At 32.4% G+C, this 19,543-nt stretch overlaps 1 protein-coding gene and 1 long non-coding RNA gene across 2 annotated transcripts; one reads left to right on the top strand and one right to left on the bottom strand.

Moving 5' to 3' along the window:
* Window positions 1-7,038: 7,038 nt before the first annotated feature.
* On the top strand, window positions 7,039-11,399 carry LOC143084831 (uncharacterized). The gene is made up of 3 exons (XR_012981179.1): window positions 7,039-7,385; window positions 7,766-7,801; window positions 11,086-11,399. It is a non-coding gene; the product is annotated as an uncharacterized LOC143084831 (long non-coding RNA).
* A 4,002-nt stretch (window positions 11,400-15,401) lies between these two features.
* Window positions 15,402-18,053, bottom strand: LOC143084829 (ATP-dependent helicase wrn-1-like). Its single transcript, XM_076260891.1, has 3 exons — window positions 17,605-18,053; window positions 16,925-17,060; window positions 15,402-16,455 (listed from the first exon to the last, which is right to left on the bottom strand). The coding sequence occupies exons 1-3, from the start codon at window positions 17,686-17,688 to the stop codon at window positions 15,908-15,910; spliced, it is 768 nt and encodes a 255-aa protein (XP_076117006.1). The 5' UTR covers window positions 17,689-18,053; the 3' UTR covers window positions 15,402-15,907.
* Between the last annotated feature and the right edge of the window lie 1,490 nt (window positions 18,054-19,543).

Raw genomic sequence — 19,543 nt, 5'->3', positions numbered from 1 at the left:
GACTGCAAATGCAATTCTCTGATCATGACGACAATTTCACAATCGTTATCTATATACAAGCTCGACTAAATAAATATGTGAATTACTCTATAAAATACATCTGGATCGTGACAAATATATGTTTGCTGTTCTTTCCGGTTGAAAAATTGATTTTTTAATAAATTCATTAAATTTAATACAGAGTCATTTAATAGAAATATAAATATTATTTCAGAGATATAAATTATAGACAAACTGGTATACCCTATCGTATAACGTTTGTCACATGTGCCACATTTGAAACAGGTTAGACTTATCTTTCTGGAGCACCTGAGATCACCCCTTTGTATGGATAACCCATAAGGATAATTTCTGGCTAGAACTATAATCAAAAGTTGTACTTTATTATTTTTAGGATTATGTTTTCCTTTGTGGAGAATACTAAGTGTGATGGAAGAATATTTACAAATCAAAATAAGAAAAAAAATAGTTGTTTAAACATTTTATTTATTCAAACAGTTTTACAATCGATTATATCCTGGCAAAATAAATAAAAAAACAAAAAACCTGTATAGTCATTGATGTTTGCCAAATATAATAATTCAATACATCTCCAAACACTCTAAAATCACTTTACAGACATATATTTCATTATTTTTCAAGTCGCGTTAATTAATTATTGGTTTCGCAACGTTCATTGCAAAATATTTAATGCATCTTCAGGCCGAGAAAAAAAATAATATGTAGGTCCCGTGATAGTGATGGTGTACCAAGTCAGGAATATGACAGTTGTTATCCATTCGTTTGATGTGTTTGAACTTTTGATTTTGCCATTTGATTTGGGACTTTCCATTTTGAATTTTCCTCGGAGTTCAGTATTTTTGTGTTTTTACTTTTTATATTCTCATTGAATGTTGCTGCGAACTTGTACATCTCACACAGCAAAACAGATACCTTACTTTGGCGGGATTTTACTGCCTGTCGGAGGAAAACCGATTGTGACCAAATGTCTATTCCTTATTCAGAATGTTGGGCTATAAATATGAAGTAATATATCTAAAATAATATAATATACTTTATTTGGAAACACTCAGACACATATTTACATGTGCAACAAGAGGCAAAATACATAGTCATTATTATGGTTACTACAAAACAATATATATATATGTTAACATATAATCATATAAGTTACAATATTTTAACTAATTTCTTAACAAACAATGATAATTTTTTAAGAACTTTGAAATTGCAAAATGAAAGCAGTCACTTCATTTTATCAACACATGGATAAATGCGGTAATATTCTGAAATATTTTTGTTTCTGATATATTTAACAAGATCAAATTGGCACCCAAATAAGTAATGAAACTCATTTCAAATTGACAAGGACCAGAGATGACACTGTCTTTCATCTCTAGGAATTCCATTCCATCTTCCTCTTTCAATTGGTATTTTTAGGTTACAGCATCGCACCTTAGTTATATTTTTACGATCTGTAGACGAGAGTCTTAATAAATATTTTTCTAAGCCAAAGTCAATTTTAAAAAGACCGTAATATTCCCCCCTCGATGAGTTATTGATTTGAGAGTGCCATTGTTGGATGAATTCGTCTGATAATTTTTGCTTTATACTCGTTTTTAACTGAATTGGATCCATTTTTGATTGCATATCCCATACATAACTAAATCCAGTATTGTCAAATATGGATAGTCCATGTCCAATCCATTTAAACTTATGCAATTCGGATTCGTTCAACTTGAACATTATATGATATAGAATAGAAGAAAGTTTATGATTATTGCAAACAATTCGGTTCCAAAAATTAACAATTCTAATTTTGATTATGATATCGATCGAACATCGACCAAGCTCACCATAAATCATAAAGTTTGGAGTGGTTGTTCTAACCCCAAGAATATTTCTACAAACTGAAGGTGTATCTTTTCTAAATTATAAGTATTTTCAAAACCCCACACCTCACAGCCGTAGATGAGAACTGACTGTACAAGGGCACAACAAAGTCTTAGTTGTAAATCTAATGGTAAAGAGATATTTCTCAATTTCCTGTAAAGGCCAAATAGAGCCTTAGTCGCATGGTTAGCGGCAATTTGTTTCGTCTTTACGAATGAGCCATTGTAATTTAAAGTGACACCAAGGTATGTATAGGAATCTTGGCTTTCTAATTCTTCGCCAAAAAGTTTGAAAACCGGTTATATTCTTGTTTTCCTTTTGCAGAAGGAAACAACCATCGTTTTCGTAAGATTTATTTTTAATTTCTATTATAGACAATACTTTTCGAAAGCTAATACAGTTTTTTGCATTGATTCGGGTGTTCCTGATAAAATAATGGTATCATCTGCATACAACAAAAGAAATGATTATATATAGGTAGACAAATGTTCTTGACATTTGGTCTCGAGGATTTGCAAGTGACGATCATCTTTATCAACAAAGAAGTCTTCCAGATCATTTAAGTACACTGCAAATAGAAACGGTGAAAGATTTTCTCCTTGTTGAACTCCTACATCGCAATTAAAGAATGCCGACAGTTCGTCGACGTCTTTGATATACGATTTGACATCGCTATACAGATTATGGATGGCTATAAACACTTCACCTGTGATTTCTGATTTTTGTAATTTGACCCACAATGCGGACCGCGACATAGTGTCAAAAGTCTTAGAAAAGTCTGCAAAGGTACAGTAAAGTTTTTTCCCAAACGGTTGGTAAATAGATATCAGGGAATACAGAACGGATATATTATCCAATGTACTATACCCGTGTCTAAAATCTGTTTGCGCTTCTGATATTAATTCTATTCGTCTGATAATTCTCTTAGTCTTCCATTTAGAACAGCTGTGAAGGTTTTTCCGAGACATGACACTAGCGTAATGGGTCTATAAGAGTTAGGATCATATTTGTCCCATTATTCTTGTAAAACGGTTTAATCACTTCTGTTGACCAAACTGAAGGAATCTTTCCAGTGTTTAGCACAATATTAAAAAGTTTGTGTTAGATTGGCAACATAATAGAAATACTAGTAGATTTTATATGTTCATTGACTATACCATCGTACCCTGCAGCTTTGTTATTTTAAAGATTTTTAATCACTTTTAAGATTTCTTCATCTGTAATGACGGAGTTCAGAATTCGATCAATATTATCTGGCGGGACTTTATTAAAATCAATATCAAGATAGTCTCCATCCTCATCATACGTATTTAATGTTTCAAAATATTCAAGAAATTGTTCAATACCTTCTTAGGTTTTAATATTTGACTGTGGCTTCCCAATACTATTTAAATATTTCCAAAGTTTTTCGGGTCAGATTTTGGCTTGAGGTTCAAGTCATTTGCAATATTCTCGTGGTATGTAGGATATGCGCTATTCGTTCCTTTTTTTAAATGAAATGCTAGCTTCTTTCATGGCTTTTTTATTTGTTATATGTTTTGAAAATTTGTATCTTTGTTTTGCTTGATGAAATGAGTTTCTTTTATTTTTACAGGTATCTGTGAACCAAGGTCTCTCGTTTTGTGTTTTGTGAAAGAAACCCGTTCGTTTGGTTGCAAAAATAATCTTTGAGGAATCGTTAAATATTTTACAAATATTACTTGTAACACCAGCAAGGTCTACTTGGTCAACATTATCAGCTATAAGTAAATTATTAAGCACGTTTCCTAATTCGTTTAAATGATCCGATTGTTTATCCTTAACATAATCGATAAATGTATTACCCTTTGAGCTGCACCACTTGACAGTTTGACGTTGAGGCGTCTCGATATTTTGTTCTTTTATAATCTGTTCCGTGTTTATACTAAAACATATTTTACTGTGCACATCAGAGATAATTGGATTAAAATCATCTACCTCAAAATATTTGATTAAATAAATCTGAAGACACAATGAGATAGTCTTCGAAACTAGCATCATTGCATGTTATTCTGCCTATATGTTTGTCTTTACCAATTCTAGAGTTAGCTATAAATAAATTCATTTTCTTACACATATCAAGAAGTCTATGACCATAATGGTTTACTCGACACTTACATTCAGAATTTCTCTCAAGTTAAATACCATTTGCAATAATAGAATAATAATTATGAAAATACTTCAGTGTGTCCTCACCATTAAGATGAAACATATCTATGACAAATCATTCTGGGGAAATAAAATCTTGCAAAGTTGATGTCTTTGCATTAAAATCGCCTATTAGGCAACATTTCGTATTGTGTTCTAATAACTGTAGATACTCTGTTTCAATTTCATTAAAAGCATCTAACGATGAGTATTTTGAACCATCGGGTGGAATGTATACGCATCCAATTAAAATGTTATCAGTTAGTAAGTCATTAGAAGGTTTAACCACAGCACGAACCTACTTCCAGTTTTGTAAAATATTAAATACTGTTCTAAATATGACTTGTATACTACTATAATACCGCCAGATTTTCTTTTTAACTTAGTTCTATGTTTACAAAAATAACTGTATCCTTGTGGAAGCGTCAAAATATCATGGATGTCAGTTTTAGTTTCTACAAAAAAAGAAATGTCATTTTTCAAAATAAGGTCTGTGAATTCAGGAGCTAACGATTTTGATTTGACTTCGCAGACATTGATGAAGGACAACTTAAGTTCACCTCTTGTTGTTTTGTCCTACATATGAGTGCCAATTGTTTCGTTATCGGAATCGATTCTTGATCTCTTAAATGGTCTAGGTGGAACTGGTGGACTTAGAGCTGACTGAACATGGCTGTTAAGAATAGGCGGTCTTTTTGCAGTTTTGGGAGAGGTACTCCCCTGGATACTATTGCAAGTATTTGCCGCTTCTCGGAATTCTCTTCTTTCCTCATTTGCTCTATAGAGGACTCCATCGATATATAGTTTGTCACGAACAAGTGAAGCAATTTTATTTTCTTTTTTTTAGCCTGCTTGAGCACGGGGCTTTTTGCCTGTCTTCTATTACTTTTGGGAGTTGTTCTCTTATTCCATAATTCGTTCCCTTGAGCCGATATGAGTTTTTAAGCACCAGCTCAAGCTGTCGTCGGGCAATAAACCTCGCTTCTATCGGTCGATGGCCGGTTCTATCCCTCCTGCCAAATCTGTTTACATTGCCAAATTGGATTTGGTCGTTTATTCAGAGTTCTTTATAGATGAAATCACGGACCTTAAGTTCGGTATCCTCGTCTCTTTGGTATCCGAGACCCGTGCATATCAGATTATTTTTCATTGACCTCTACTTTAGTTCGGTCATGTCCTCTTCCAACGCACACAACTTTTCGACATTATTTTTGTCTAAATTATTTTCACTCAACTGGTTTTTAAGTAATTTGACGGCGCTTTCTAAAGCGTCTATTTGAGATTTGTTGTAAGAGCATTTATTTAAAACTGTATTAGCGATATGCCCGATATCCTCAGTGTTCTTTTCAACTTTGCTGCTTCGATCGTAGCCTGGTATCCCGGCCCGATATCTAGCTGCGCGTCGTAAGGGCCAGGTGGGGAACAAATACCACGTGATCGATTCAGTGCCAGTTGACTCTGAATCTAAAGTGAGGCTGAATAGATATATGCATAATCTAGTAAACAACAAACATGGCGTCAACGATCTGTCACATTCTAATGTTTATAAGGAAAAAAATGTGTCTCCCTTTAGATGTAATGAAAAACCATCGGTGATGAAATTTATTTTTGTATGTGTTAGTTTGGTAGTGCTATTGGTCGCGATGGATTTACCGAAACAATTCAATACACCAAGAAAATCGTCAAAAGTGTGTTGTGCATGCGGGATAACACCGAAAGAAAAGCGTAGTGTAAATGGGAAAAATAAAGCTGGGAAAAATATATCGGAGTTATTGGCAAGGTATGGACAGATAACAGTTTCAGAAGGGTGTTTGTTCCGAAGCTGTTATGAGAAACTGTTGAAATTAGACCAAACTGTTGTAGACTTTAGAAAAAAGTGCCAATCTTCAAAACCAGGTGTTAAAAGGTGTTTGAATGACATAACCTCCATGAGAAATAAATGGTTCACATATAAGTTGTGCAAGTTCTCCATTACCAGTGGCAGTATCCTTATTTCAAACTCCAAACTCAGGCAATTCACGGTCTCTAGTAGCAGTTTCTTTATTTCAAACTCCTGTTGTAAAGAGTAACATTGAAAGTCCAGTGACTCCTGCGCTTCAGACAATCAATCCAAAACCAGTCAAAAGATCGTTGTTAGATGATGGTGGCTATATGTCTTCTCCTACATGTCCCAGCCCAATAGCAGTTTCCATAATGCCATCACCATTGGTCAAGCAAACTGATTATTGCTACAGCAAGAATGTCACAAGTACTTCCAAGCCAAAATCAGCACCAGTGGTAAGATATATTTGAGAAACATTGCTTCTGATTCAATAAACTTTGCTTTCAAGTTGAACAGTCCTGGTTAGCCATTGTCGGTATTAAAAAGAGTATAAATAACGAATAGTACGTATAATCAAAAGCAAGTTTGTCTTAATACATTTTTTATATACATTTTGTACCTTGAAAAATGTTGTACATGTATTTACATGTTCATATACAACATATATCTTTTATCAGGAAGGGTTATTGGTAAAGAGTCAACGAATCAACTCATGGCATGCTATCCGTGATGAATAGTTCAAACTTACAATAAATATTGTAAATGTTTAATGTAAATTTTATCAATTAAAATAGATGTACAATGTACTTGTACATGTTGTGTACATGTATTTTTGCACCTGCACACATCATTTGAAATTTCACATCATAAATGTATTAACCCAAAGATTTAATTCTACATATACATGCATATAACAATATTATATACATGTAGAACAACATTGCCAACTTAGATATCTGTTAGTTAAACTAGTATTCATGTGAGCTAAATAATATTTCAGGCTTTGCAGAGTTCTACTGTTAATGCTCCTGTAACCAATGAGGGTGCAGATGAAAATATAACAGTTAGAGTACTATCTTTAAGCAAAACTGAAAAGGCACATATTGCTTCATTACTACATGCTGGTGGATACATCTCACATATTGGAGATCTATTGTTGAAGAATAAAGATTTTTTGACAAATAACTTCAAAACTGAAAGTGAGGAGAAAATGAAAATTTTGAATAAAGAAAAACATGGATTTGTTAGTGTTCTGATGAAGAAAACATGTGATAACATGTATGGATTTTCCTGGGGCCAAATTTGTGAAGAATTCAAAAGTCAGTTTGCCTTACTTGCAAGCATAGTGGAAGGTGTAATGTCTTCCGGGGAGAAGAATAGAGACAAGATATTGCCAAGAATGGGAATGGTTTATGCAGTTTGCGCACAGACAAGACACCACAAGCTAAGCTTAGTGCAGAGGATGATGACTTGATGCCTGTTAGACAACATAGCAGATCAAAAGGTATGATACATGTTATATGAAATTATATTTTTGGATTGTAAATTGGACAATACAGCAATATGTGTCAGTTTAAATTTTGTCATATATTAATTTAGAAAAAAGATGAAAATGTTTTTATTACTTTACGAATGTTGATCATGAAAGAGCTCGAGTTTTTCACATGTTAAAAACAATATTTAAAAGTTTTCTATTTGAATTTACTAGACAGATTTTTTCTCTCTCTGAATTATAAATATTACGATGATGTTAACAAAATCTCTTATAAAGATGATCAACAGCGAGTGCAGATCTTAATAGAAATAAAAAAGATAGCAAAACAAAATATCATGTACATTGTATATTTCAACCTTTTTCTCAACATGCTCAAATTCATTTTATAGCCTATGTGATAACTAGATGTAAGTCATGTAAGTCATGTAAGTATTGGATGGTTGTGTGTATATATGTATAACTATTTTCTGTGTATACTCTTTTCTTTACATATATTTAATAGTATAGTATGTAAGTGCTTCAGTAGTTGGAAATTTTCAAAGCTAAATATATACATGATATATATATTCATGTACTACATGTATATTGTATGTAACATGATGTTACAATAAATTTATAAATAAAAAGGTTAACATGTTTTATACATGTTCCACTTTTCACCTTTAATTATATGTAATGGAAAGCAAAAAAAAAAAAAAAAAAAAAAAATTAATGACCGTACTATAAATGATGTCATTCATTCCCTGCTGGAGCACTTGTACTTTTGCCTGTAGTATATATACATTTTGTATCTAGCTGTATGTGTACATGTACTGTTTGTAGTTTATTATTATTTACACGTATATCATTTGCATGGTTGTGGGACAATTGTAGTAATAATGCATTACTTCTATGTACTTTATTTCATACATGTTTAGCTTTGACTTGATTTTTTTTATATAATAACTGGAGTTTTTTTGTCCTTTACTTTTATGTTTTTTCCCATGCGTTATTGTCTTTTGCCCTTTTAGATACATGTGTACATGTGAATTAAGTCGTAAAATTGAAATCTAGTTCACACCTTAGCGATTTGGCCATGTGATATCTTATAGTTTTAACTTTCTCACCAGGTGATTGGTGATATGAATTAACCTGCTTCTGCTTACTAATTATGATAAGACTGATAATTACATATGGTAATACTGTACATAATTTACCAAGAAAAATAAATACTTTCTAATTTTTACTTACTGGTGTTAAACAAAAATTTGACACAGACTTAAAAAGTATCATATTTTAGCTAAATCATTATCATGATTATAACTTAAATTTTATAACATATATATGTTTGAAAAGTTTTGATGTATGTTTCTCTTTATATCTGATCATTCAATTAGGCAGATATTGATACTTTTAATATGCTGAAATACATTTATATAATAAATATAATAAATAGATAGTTGCATCGATTGCATATAATTTCAAAAGCTTAATAAATTAATATATATAAATTCCTCTGGCTAGCATATATTGCATCGTTTGTATAGAATTTGAAAAAGCTAATTTATATATATAAATTACTCTGGCTAGCATATATATACATGTACAGTTTTTGTATGTATTGTCATGAAGTGTACATTAATGTAAATTTTGGTACCATAATTTGATATAACCAGTGTAAAACTCCTAAATTAAAACTCTAAACAGTCTACTTATTTTAAACCTGCCAAAGGATCATTGACAAGAACTTCATTTTATATTTTCAATATATACATGATATATCACTACAAACCAGTAAAAGTCTGAAATGGCCTATATCTGTACTAGACTGTACTGATTTTTACTCGACCAGTCTGAATTGGTCTGAAATTTACTTGATAATACTCGACTGTAGTCTGAACCATACTTAACAGTCTGAATTTGTACTTAACCAGTTCTTAACCATTTTATTCGAGTCTGAACCATGCGCGACCTAGTCTGAACCATACTTGACCTAGACTGAACGGTACTCGACCTAGTCTGAACCATACTCGACCTAGTCTGAACCATACTCGACCTAGTCTGAACCATGCTAGATCGAGTATGGACTCGACCAAGTCTTAACCAACCTAGACCTATTCTTTGTATCTATCAACTGAAGTTTATCAATTTAGGAAATATTTTTAATAAAAATGTATTCAATATAGTATTGAAATTAAAATTTCACAATAATTAATCATAATATAACTTCAACACAATATTAATCAACACTTACATAATAATATATATCAACCTTACAATACCAATAAAACAAGCTGATCAAATAATCTAAACAATGAATTGTGACTAATATTTTCAATATTAATCAAAATTTTATGAATATTTCTGAAGTATTTTATGCTAACTGGACTATTTTCATTATTAACTTAAGCCTAGTATAGATTTATGTTGTCGGTTGACTTTAGTTAATAATGCAGTGAATGTTTTTTTTTATTAATATTTATATAAAATAGTATATAAAATAACTTAAAATTTAAAAAAAAAATGAGAACTCAATTGTTTTGTTTTTATTAAAACAAGAATTTAATATAATCATGATAATATAATTTCCATATCGATCCTTGATAACCTTTTTAAAAAAGGAAATGTGTTCCAAAGTAACAGTAAAAATTTATTTCAATTGATTTAAGTATTTTTTGTTAAATTAAAGACATGGCATTCATTAAGCAATTTAATATGGTCTAATTGCCTCAGTACATGTGTGTTTTACCTGTAGGTAAAAAGAAAGCCCTATTTTCTTAAATTCGTGTATTACTTATCTTGTATATTCGAAAGGCCTTGTTTTTTTCAAAGTTAAACAGGATGTTGCAATTTTAAATAAATGTCAGTTAGAATTTAATACCTCTGACAAGGTGTTACCTTATTTATGAGTTTGCCCCCAGCAGAGGTTATACTTTATATTTCACCACTACTCAGAAAAACAATTTTATTTATTTATTTAAATTTATCTCTTTTTGATATAAATTATATATAGTATATTATTTTGTATCCTATTAGTAAACATAATAATAGATATATTTCTAATATAAGGTTAAACAATTTATAAATTTTGTTGGCTTTTGTTATATATGTCAGTTAAAAAGAAATTTATTTTAACAGTTAAAAAAGTAGAGGTTATTTGGTCTAGTATAGTTCAGACTGGTCGAGTATTGTTCAGACCTTTGGTTAAGTATGGTTTAGACTGGAAAAATAGGTCGAGTACAGATCAAGAATGGTTTAAGACTGTTTCAGACTGGTCGAGTAATAGTTCAGACTATTTTCAACGGCAAAAATAAGGGTCAGGTACGATTCAGTACAGTCGAGTATGGTTCAGACTGGGGTCGAGTAATGTCAACTAAAAGTCAGACCAATTCAGACTGGTCGAGTAAAAATCAGTACAGTCGAGTACAGATATAGGCCATTTCAGACTTTAATGGTTTGTAGTGTATATATATAGGATCTGTTAAAAAGGGAAAATTTCATTCATTGCATGCATACACCAGTTAAAAAAAAAACTATCAATTTGTTAGGTGCACATGTGCATGATGTGTATCCATGGCCTTATATACAAATTTTAGTTGTACATTATGTTACAGCTGGCCTGCTATACATGTATATTATAATTCATCAAAACTTAAGTCAACAGTTTTTGTTATTTACAATTTAATTAAAGGATTCAGAAACCATATGTTAATTTTTTCATGTATTTCAGATTTATGACCGGCTTCAGCCTGTTGGAGTATGTCTAAGCTATGAGCAGTCACAACACCTTTTGTATGAAGTAGGCCAGTCATACACACAACAACTTGCTGCTGCCATAAATGAGGGCAAAAGATTAAGGATAGTTGGCGACAATGTCAACTATGCTGTTGGCATCAGGGACCAGAGGTCACAGGATAATGGAAAAACACAACACCTGCATCATGCATTTTCTTCCATTGCTTTGATCCATGATGTTGACTTTGCACACATTTCCTCGGAACGACCACAAAAGCCTTGGACTGATGTAAATGTACAGGATTTGCTCATGAAGACTATCAAGCACTAAGACAAGACTATATCAATCAAATTGTTACTGTTGCAAAAAAGCACATTCCCTATTTCAAATTCTTGGAAGACATTTCTGAAGGTACTACAACAAAGACAGGTGAAAACCACAAAAAAACTACGGTAATTCCACTGGAGACAGTTCTGAAAAATGAAATGTATTATTCGGATGTCGTAGACATTTTAGACAGTTACGAGAAAATAGTGGAAACAACATTCAATGCAGCAGGAAAAGAAGTAACAGACGATGTCAAAATCCACATTGGCGGTGATCAACTTACCCGTGAGAGGTTTTCTGGTGCAAAAGGTTTAAGAGCAGCTGAAAACAATGTGAAAAATCGCTTCGGACACCTGACCCCTGTAACATTTGAAATGTTTCATCTTCTCATGAATTTTTTGCAAGGATTCTTTGACTTTTTGTATAGTGACAAAAGTGCGGGAGACCTTAGGACCCTCAAGTGTGAGATAAATAAAGTAATGAGAAGTCAGGTTGACCAAGATGTTAAAAAGGCTTATGATGCCGATAAAGACTTTGTGATTGTCTTTGTAAATGCATACATTGTCGAACTATTATGTGAGCGTTTTGGAATGGAGGACCACCTATCAGTCCCAACCAAAAATATTCCACCAGAATTTTCATCAGTAGAGGAGAAAAAGACATGGATGAATGAGGTGATTGGGAAACTGGTTGATGAGATGGTGTGGCCCAAAAAAATTGCAGATATCCAGAATGATGTTATTGGTAAGCATAAATACATCATGTAATTGCAAGTTGTATTGTTTAATATAAGCTACATGTCCATATACCTCCATATTTAAATTTTTGGCTTATATAGATATAGGAAGATGTGGTGTGAGTGCCAATGAGACAACCCTCCATCCAAATAACAATTTAAAAAAAGTAAACCATTATACATGTAGGTCAATGTACAGCCTTCAACACGGAGCGTTGGATCACACCAAACAACAAGCTATAAAGGGCCCTAAAATTACTAGTGTAAAACCTCTCAAACGGGAAAACCCACGGTCTAATCTATATAAAAAAACAAGAAATAAGAAATACGTATAAATTACATATAGCATTCCTAATGAAGATTAATCTAGATAGATCAAATAAAGTGAATGTAAGCAATTAAAGGCAATTGTACAGCCTTCAATTTGGTTTCGTTTTGGTCTTAGGACACCAGATTAGTATTTCCATCAAACAAAATAACCAAGTTAAATCTGGGCAATGACTGTTTACTGGCATGGGTACATGCACCTAATTAGTTTTAATTGTTTAAAGTCCATTTGCATTTTTAACCGTTCTTTCATATATATAGTTAAACTTATGGAATTAATTCTTGGTTAATGTTATTTTCAGAGGATGGACAGTACCTATCAGTAACATTGAAATTTCAAATGGAACTGAGATCTCAATTTGTCCCAAAATCAGAACTACCAATAAGAAGTCAGTTGATGAAGGAAGTGAAAAGGTTAAGAACTATGGACATTTAGTATTAGAATTGGGTATGCTGTTTAAAGAGCTGTTGGGTGTTTGCAAATCTCCAGACCGGAATCAAATGTTGGGGTTGTTGAAGCACAGTATGACAGTGTTTAAAGCGAGTTCTAATAACAGCAAATATGCTTTGGAAATTCACCGCTTTCTGATACAACAAATTTCTACCTTGTCAGAAAATGAGGCAGCTGAGGTTGTTACAGCAATGTTTGTCAACACCAAAGGACAGTTATATCCCTGCTGACTTGCAGATGGAATATATGGTCAAGACTATAAAAAAACACATAAAACATATGTATTCCAACAAAAGTGAGGCAAATATTGCAAAGCAGACCAGATCGTTATCAGGAATTCGGGATATATCAGAACATTTTGATAGAGCTAGTGGAGTTGTTCATAGATGCAAAAAACACAAAAAAAAAAGGATTCTGATGGTGATGAGTTATTGATGATTCAAGACTTAAGAAAACTTCGACCATTTTCGTTTCAGTCAGGAAGACTTCATAATGCCTTTCCGAACATTAAGAAATCGGTTATTGAATATATGAATGTTGACCATTATCATTCTTGGATAAGATCTAGGATCGTTATCAATGCAAACGAACTAGGCCAATAAATATTCCTGACATATTGCATGTACATGTTCTGACTGTGCCTATACTTCTCTTTAGCATTAATATATTGTACCTAAACATTTGTCATTTTTTATATAGGTCAAATAGTGCTGTTTGTGTTACTTTTATACGTGTTAACATTGTATGCACTTTCATTGAAATGTTACTCTCTGTAGTGCTTCATAAGTTTTTCTCAATAATGCTACATTAGTGTATACTCTCTGTAGTGCTGCATAAGTTTTTCTTAGTAATGCTACATTAGCTTGATACATTTTCTCAATGTAGGGCTTGTTAAGTGTATCTCATTTTTGATCTTGATAAGAGTATCTCTATATATGTTGTGCTTGGTAAATGTATCTCAATGTAGTGCTTGATAAATGTTTCTCAATGTAGTGCTTGATAAATGTTTCTCAATGTAGTGCTTGATAATATAAATGTTTCTCAAAATAGTGCTTGATCAGCTATTATCAATGTAGTGCTGCATTAATTTTATTTTCAAAGGAACACTGCTTAGATTAATGCAATTGATTTATCAACATTAAATGACACAATTGATGAATAATTTAGATACACATATTTTAAATTTCAGTTAGGTCTGTGTTTATTCAGTTAATCAATTGTAATGTGACTTTTTACCACTTTTTTGTAAATTTACAGGTCATTCTGTAAGTTTTAATCCATTCTTGACTTTTAATTATTATGGTTAAACATTGGTTTTTAAGGGTGGCCAAAGAACTCAATATTTCAACTTTGTCCACTGTTATTGTAAATACATGTAAATACCTATTTTTAGATCTGTATTGGTTTGGAATTTTGTATATTTATGTTGACTGTGCCACATCAATCCAAAGGTTTTTGTTGTTGCTCATGTTGAATATGTTCATGATCTTTTACTGAATAAAATGAATAAAATTATTGAATGATAATTTGTTCTGTACATACATCTTCAACATAGGCCATAATAAATATTATATTCCTAGATTCTGCATACTTCTGTTGAAAATTAATTTTCAAAGACTGACAGACACATACAACATTGTACAATGTAAGTGAATTTAGTAATTTATTTGTGATGGCCTCGCTAATGATTATGAATTCAATATAAACATATGGTGTATAGTTAGATTGCCAATGAGAAAATTGTCCAATCTTTCAATTAAAACAAAACAATAAAAGATTGCCCAATAACAGGTTATGGTTTCCATGTGACCTGCAAAAATAAGCAACAACAAGTTGGTTTTGTAAGTTATAAAAGACCCTTGAAAAAAAATCTGAAATAATTCAACAGAGAACAAAGGAAAACTATTGAATTAAATAATCCAGGCTCTTGATGTGAAAATTGGTATGAAGAGATGATTGACAAAATCAGGACTATGCACAAAAACAAATAACCCAAAGATAAACACTAAAGTTAGTTCAATGCCAAATTTCAACTAATAAACCATGTTCTCAAAGACAAGACATCTTAATTGTCCATTATTACACTGCTATAGATTTATGGATTATTTTTACTGCTTGCTAAATGTAGCAAATATTTCATGCATATTCATGACAATACAGATTTAATTGTGTAAAGACACAAGCAGTCTCATAAATACAGGCATCAGGATACATATATATTTTCTACAAGTTCAGCCCCTAAGTGCTTTGTAAGCAGCATTGTATGTGTCTTGATACATGTATGTGTCTCATTGGCAATCACACCACATCTTCCTATATCTATGTACATTCAAACAAAAAAGGACCCTGCTTAAACACTTTTCATGTCCTCTGGTACTGCTACCCATTGTATTTATTATTAACTTCAACGTCTTGGTCTAGTCCTGAATATGCATGTAGTGTATGACTCTGTGACTCTGTAACTGTCATATTTCTCACTTGTTCTAATCCTGAATATGGATGACATGTTTGCCACTGGACAAAAAGAAAACAATCAATCAAACAAAAATAGAATCATCAAAAATATTTAACAGTACACAGACAACAATTAACTACCATTTTCTCTGAAAAAAAACAGACACAAAAACCACCACATGCTGCCAATAGCCAGACAATGTATAGGTACCTAATGTGCAATCACAAAAATTAATACAAAGAACAACACATGGAAATCAATTGAAGCCTGAATCAGTGAGTGATAACATTCATTAAACAAATTACATTCTGTATTTAGTACATGTATTTAATAAATATATACATGTATTATGGCATGTGCAAGAAATTGAGAGTACTTATTCATGCATATGTATATCATGTATATGAGCATTGAGTGTCCTGGCACTTCATTTTTTGAAAGGTCATTTATATTATTCATGTACAAATGCTGTTCTGACTATGTACAAATGTATATGAACATAGTTGTTTAAGAAGAATGCTTATAATTTAGCATGTCCAATAATTACAGCAATGTTCTCAGCATATTGGGGATTCAAGTAAGGGAACAATTCCAGAATCTGTTGTACCGTCTGTAGGTGGTCTGTAGAACTGCAGATTTTTTCAATCAAATCAAGGGACAGTCCTGTTGATGGGATATTGTTTGGCATTTCGGTAAGTTCACTTTCAGCCTTTAAATATTGAAACAATAAAGATCTTAACACATCTTTATCATGTTTATTGTCAGTTTCCAACTTCATTTTCTTTGATTTCATTGGTAATTCCTCAGTTTCGAGTAAAGGTTCATAGCATAGTAAACAGTCACAATGTTTCTCGCAGTTATCACAACAGTCATGACCAACAACCTTTCTGGCGAACTCACTTCCAAAATAAGTGCATAAGTTTTCCCACCTACAATCTAATGTTGTTACAAAGTCTCTAACTTCCTGATCAACAGGCATATTTTTTCCTATATCATACTTGTTATAGTAAAGTGTTGCTTTTGAATATTTCCCATCTCTGCCTGCTCGTCCAACTTCCTGAAGATATGCTGAAAAAAAGCAAAAGCTTAGTAACATTCAAATATACTATAATACATGTGTACATGAACATGCATCCATTTAAACAAAAACACTACAATAAATTATTTTAAGGGGGGTCTTAAGAGATACAATGAAAGTGATTCCTTAATGAGGTCGTTACATGTATCTGATATATTATCATTCATGTGAATCAATTTTTAATATTGTGTCCTCTTCTCTAGCAATATTGCATACATGTACATGCAGGACTTGTATGAATTTATTATTCAAAGGAAATATACTGAATAGGTTTGTTTAAATTGTTTTATATTTGTTATTTCTGGACCTTTTATAACTGACTATGTGATATGGATTTTGCTCATTGTTGAAGATCGCAAGCTGACTTGTTATTGTTTGTCATTTAGCCTCGGGTGGAGAGTTGTCTCATTGGCAATTATACTACATCTTCTTATTTTACATTCTAGTACATTAACTTACTTTCCAAAGAGCTAGGAACCCCATAGTGTACCACTTGTCTTATATCAGGAGCATCAGTTCCCATGCTATAGGCTTCTGTTGCAAACAGGAGACGCAGACTACCACAATTCATCTGCTCAACAACTTCTTCTTTAAACTGTGAAATAAATAATTATACAATAATTAATTGAATAATAAAACATATCATGATATAATCAGACATCAATTAAACAAACTTAATTATAAAAAATGAGCTTCCAGGCTAGTTTGCATATCATGCACATACTCATAAAAAATATTAAAAAAAGATCAAAATAATCCATGTTTATAATCATTCAAAGAATACATGTATGTGTACATCTGTTCACATTTGATGAAATAATTGCCAAGACTAAAGAGGGGGCAGGAAATTTTGCTACGCTGAAGATGCATTTTCATCAGGAGCTACATTTTAGTTCATGTTTTTTGTGGTTGAAAAAAATTTAATATTTATATGTGTTCTTGTTTATTTTCTACATATCATGCATATTACATTGTAATTCCTTTGAAGATTTTTTTCACCCTGTCTTTGAAATTCAAAAGATTATTTGTTTTCATGATCGGTTCTCAACCGGTGGGGATAATGTTTTTTCAAATTCTTCCCCTCCCCTTTTTTAATATCAAACAATTGTCCCCTAAATACTTTTTAGATTTAAAATTACCTTTTCCGTACATGGTGCATGGTACTGGGAAACAATTGTCTTCACTTCCTCACAAACTGAAGTCCCATCTTCCTCGGGCATCATGGTCAATTGGTAGCCTTCTGCACACCACTTTAACTTTGAATAGACTACAGTCTTTGGAAATGTGTCTTTGTTTTTCCTGAGATCACTGATGAGTGGACTGATAACTGTCCTGAATGAGTCCAGAGTATTCTGTGATGGCCTTTTTTCACACAGCAATTTAATATTGTCTCTAACAATTGATGATTTAACAACATGAACTTTTTTCAAACATAGGGATTTTTCAATTGTTTCACATCTTTTGTGTTGCAGTTGCAGTCAATGCTAATACTCGGGAAAGAGGAAAGGCTGATCTGAGCTGTGAAATCTTTTTGTAGTCTTTTCTGAAGTCATTTCCCCATTTTTCAATACAATGTGCTTCATCCACTATGATGTAAGTCACCTTCTCTTGCCAACATAAGTTCTTGAAAATGTCAAAAACTGTCTTAAGTATGTGCTCAGGATGTCCTATTACAAAGCGATAATATGACTGTCTAAATCTGCAGAGATCACATGTACACACACAATGTTCTTCACTGTTTATACATGTATCATGAACACATTGGTTCTCCTTCAATTTCTCTATAAATCCCGTTGTTATACAAACAGCGTCTTTTCCATACCTTTGTAATTGTTCAGTTATGAATGAATTCAATGGACTTACTATCAAAACTGTCGGTATCTGCTTGAAATTTTGATATGACAAAGTCTCAAAAATTAAGGATTTTCCATATCTGTATCTGTATCTGTATAAGGAATTCCCTCCTTTAAAGGAGCACTTCTTTTCAGAATCGGTTTAAAAGTTCACAATATATATTTACAGGACTATATTTACAGGGGTCTTCGGTATTCAAGAAAAGCAAAAATCTATGCCCGTGGGGTGAATGTTGGCTACATTCAATGGCCCTTTCGTTTGTTTGACGGTAGAGCTTTCAAAAGTTCATTTCTTTTGGTATGTAAAGCATAGCACAGTTTTCTATTTATATACTCTACTTTGAAGCAGTTATCCATACATTTGCATCTACAGCCACATGCGCATAATAATCTATTTGGATCTAAAATAAGCTGTTTATTTATTACTAAGCTGGTTAGGTTAAAGCATTTATCACAGTTTTTAATGCTACGAAGAAAGCAGTCTAATTCATGCAAGTATGGTATACGAGTGTTATTCAGAGGTTTACAGTCTAGAATAAAATGTTCAACAGTTTCTGAATTTTCATTGCAGAGAAGACACGTTGGATCTATCGAGTTTTGGTTAAATGCAGCCTTATTGCTTTGCAGGTAATAAGTTCCTGTTAATAGCTTTAATTTTGGTTGTAGGCGGCTAATATCTTGTGCAGAGGTACCAACACTTGCAAGACATGGATGAGTATTGTGCCATAGAGTATTATTTGCAGATAAATTGCGAAGAGAGCTGAATAATGATACTTTTGTCCTGAGTTGTTCATGCCAAACGTTGTCCACTGCCTTCTTAACACTTGCTTTCCATTTGTATCTGCTGACTGGGTTCTGTATAAGTTCATGAGCTGATTGTAGATTGTATTGTGCAAGTAAGCAACGTATTTTAGAAAACCAGTTTTTGGAGTTAAATCCAGATATCGAGAGTTGTCTTTCTGCCAGATCTTTTTCGACAGATGATTCCATACCACAAATCTTGTTGTATATGTTTAAGGCTGCTTTGTGTATAATGCCTTGGAGTGGTATAACTCCTGCTATAGTATAAATTGCTGCATCCGCAGTGTTGTTGGGAAGCGACAAGATTTGTTTAATTGATTTTCGATAGAATACTTCTAGTGGCTCTAAATGTTTATTGTCTGGAAGAAGAATGTCAATTCCATAGATAAGAACTGGAAGAACATAAACGTTGAAAATGTGAAGA

Source organism: Mytilus galloprovincialis, chromosome 8, assembly GCF_965363235.1.
Source record: "Mytilus galloprovincialis chromosome 8, xbMytGall1.hap1.1, whole genome shotgun sequence".
NCBI classification, from domain to species: Eukaryota; Metazoa; Mollusca; class Bivalvia; order Mytilida; family Mytilidae; genus Mytilus; species Mytilus galloprovincialis.
The sequence above is the reverse complement of the archived record's forward strand: the minus strand, read 5'-3'. Positions and strand labels throughout refer to the sequence as shown.

Bases quoted from the DNA above. Each gene is read 5' to 3' on its own strand.
- LOC143084829 (XM_076260891.1), bottom strand. From the start codon at position 17,688: ATGATGCCCGAGGAAGATGGGACTTCAGTTTGTGAGGAAGTGAAGACA. The intron at 17,061-17,604 runs GTAATTTTAAAT...TTTATTTCACAG, and splicing joins ATGCACCATGTACGGAAAAG to TTTAAAGAAGAAGTTGTTGA. The intron at 16,456-16,924 runs GTAAGTTAATGT...GCTTTTTTTCAG, and splicing joins GGTTCCTAGCTCTTTGGAAA to CATATCTTCAGGAAGTTGGA.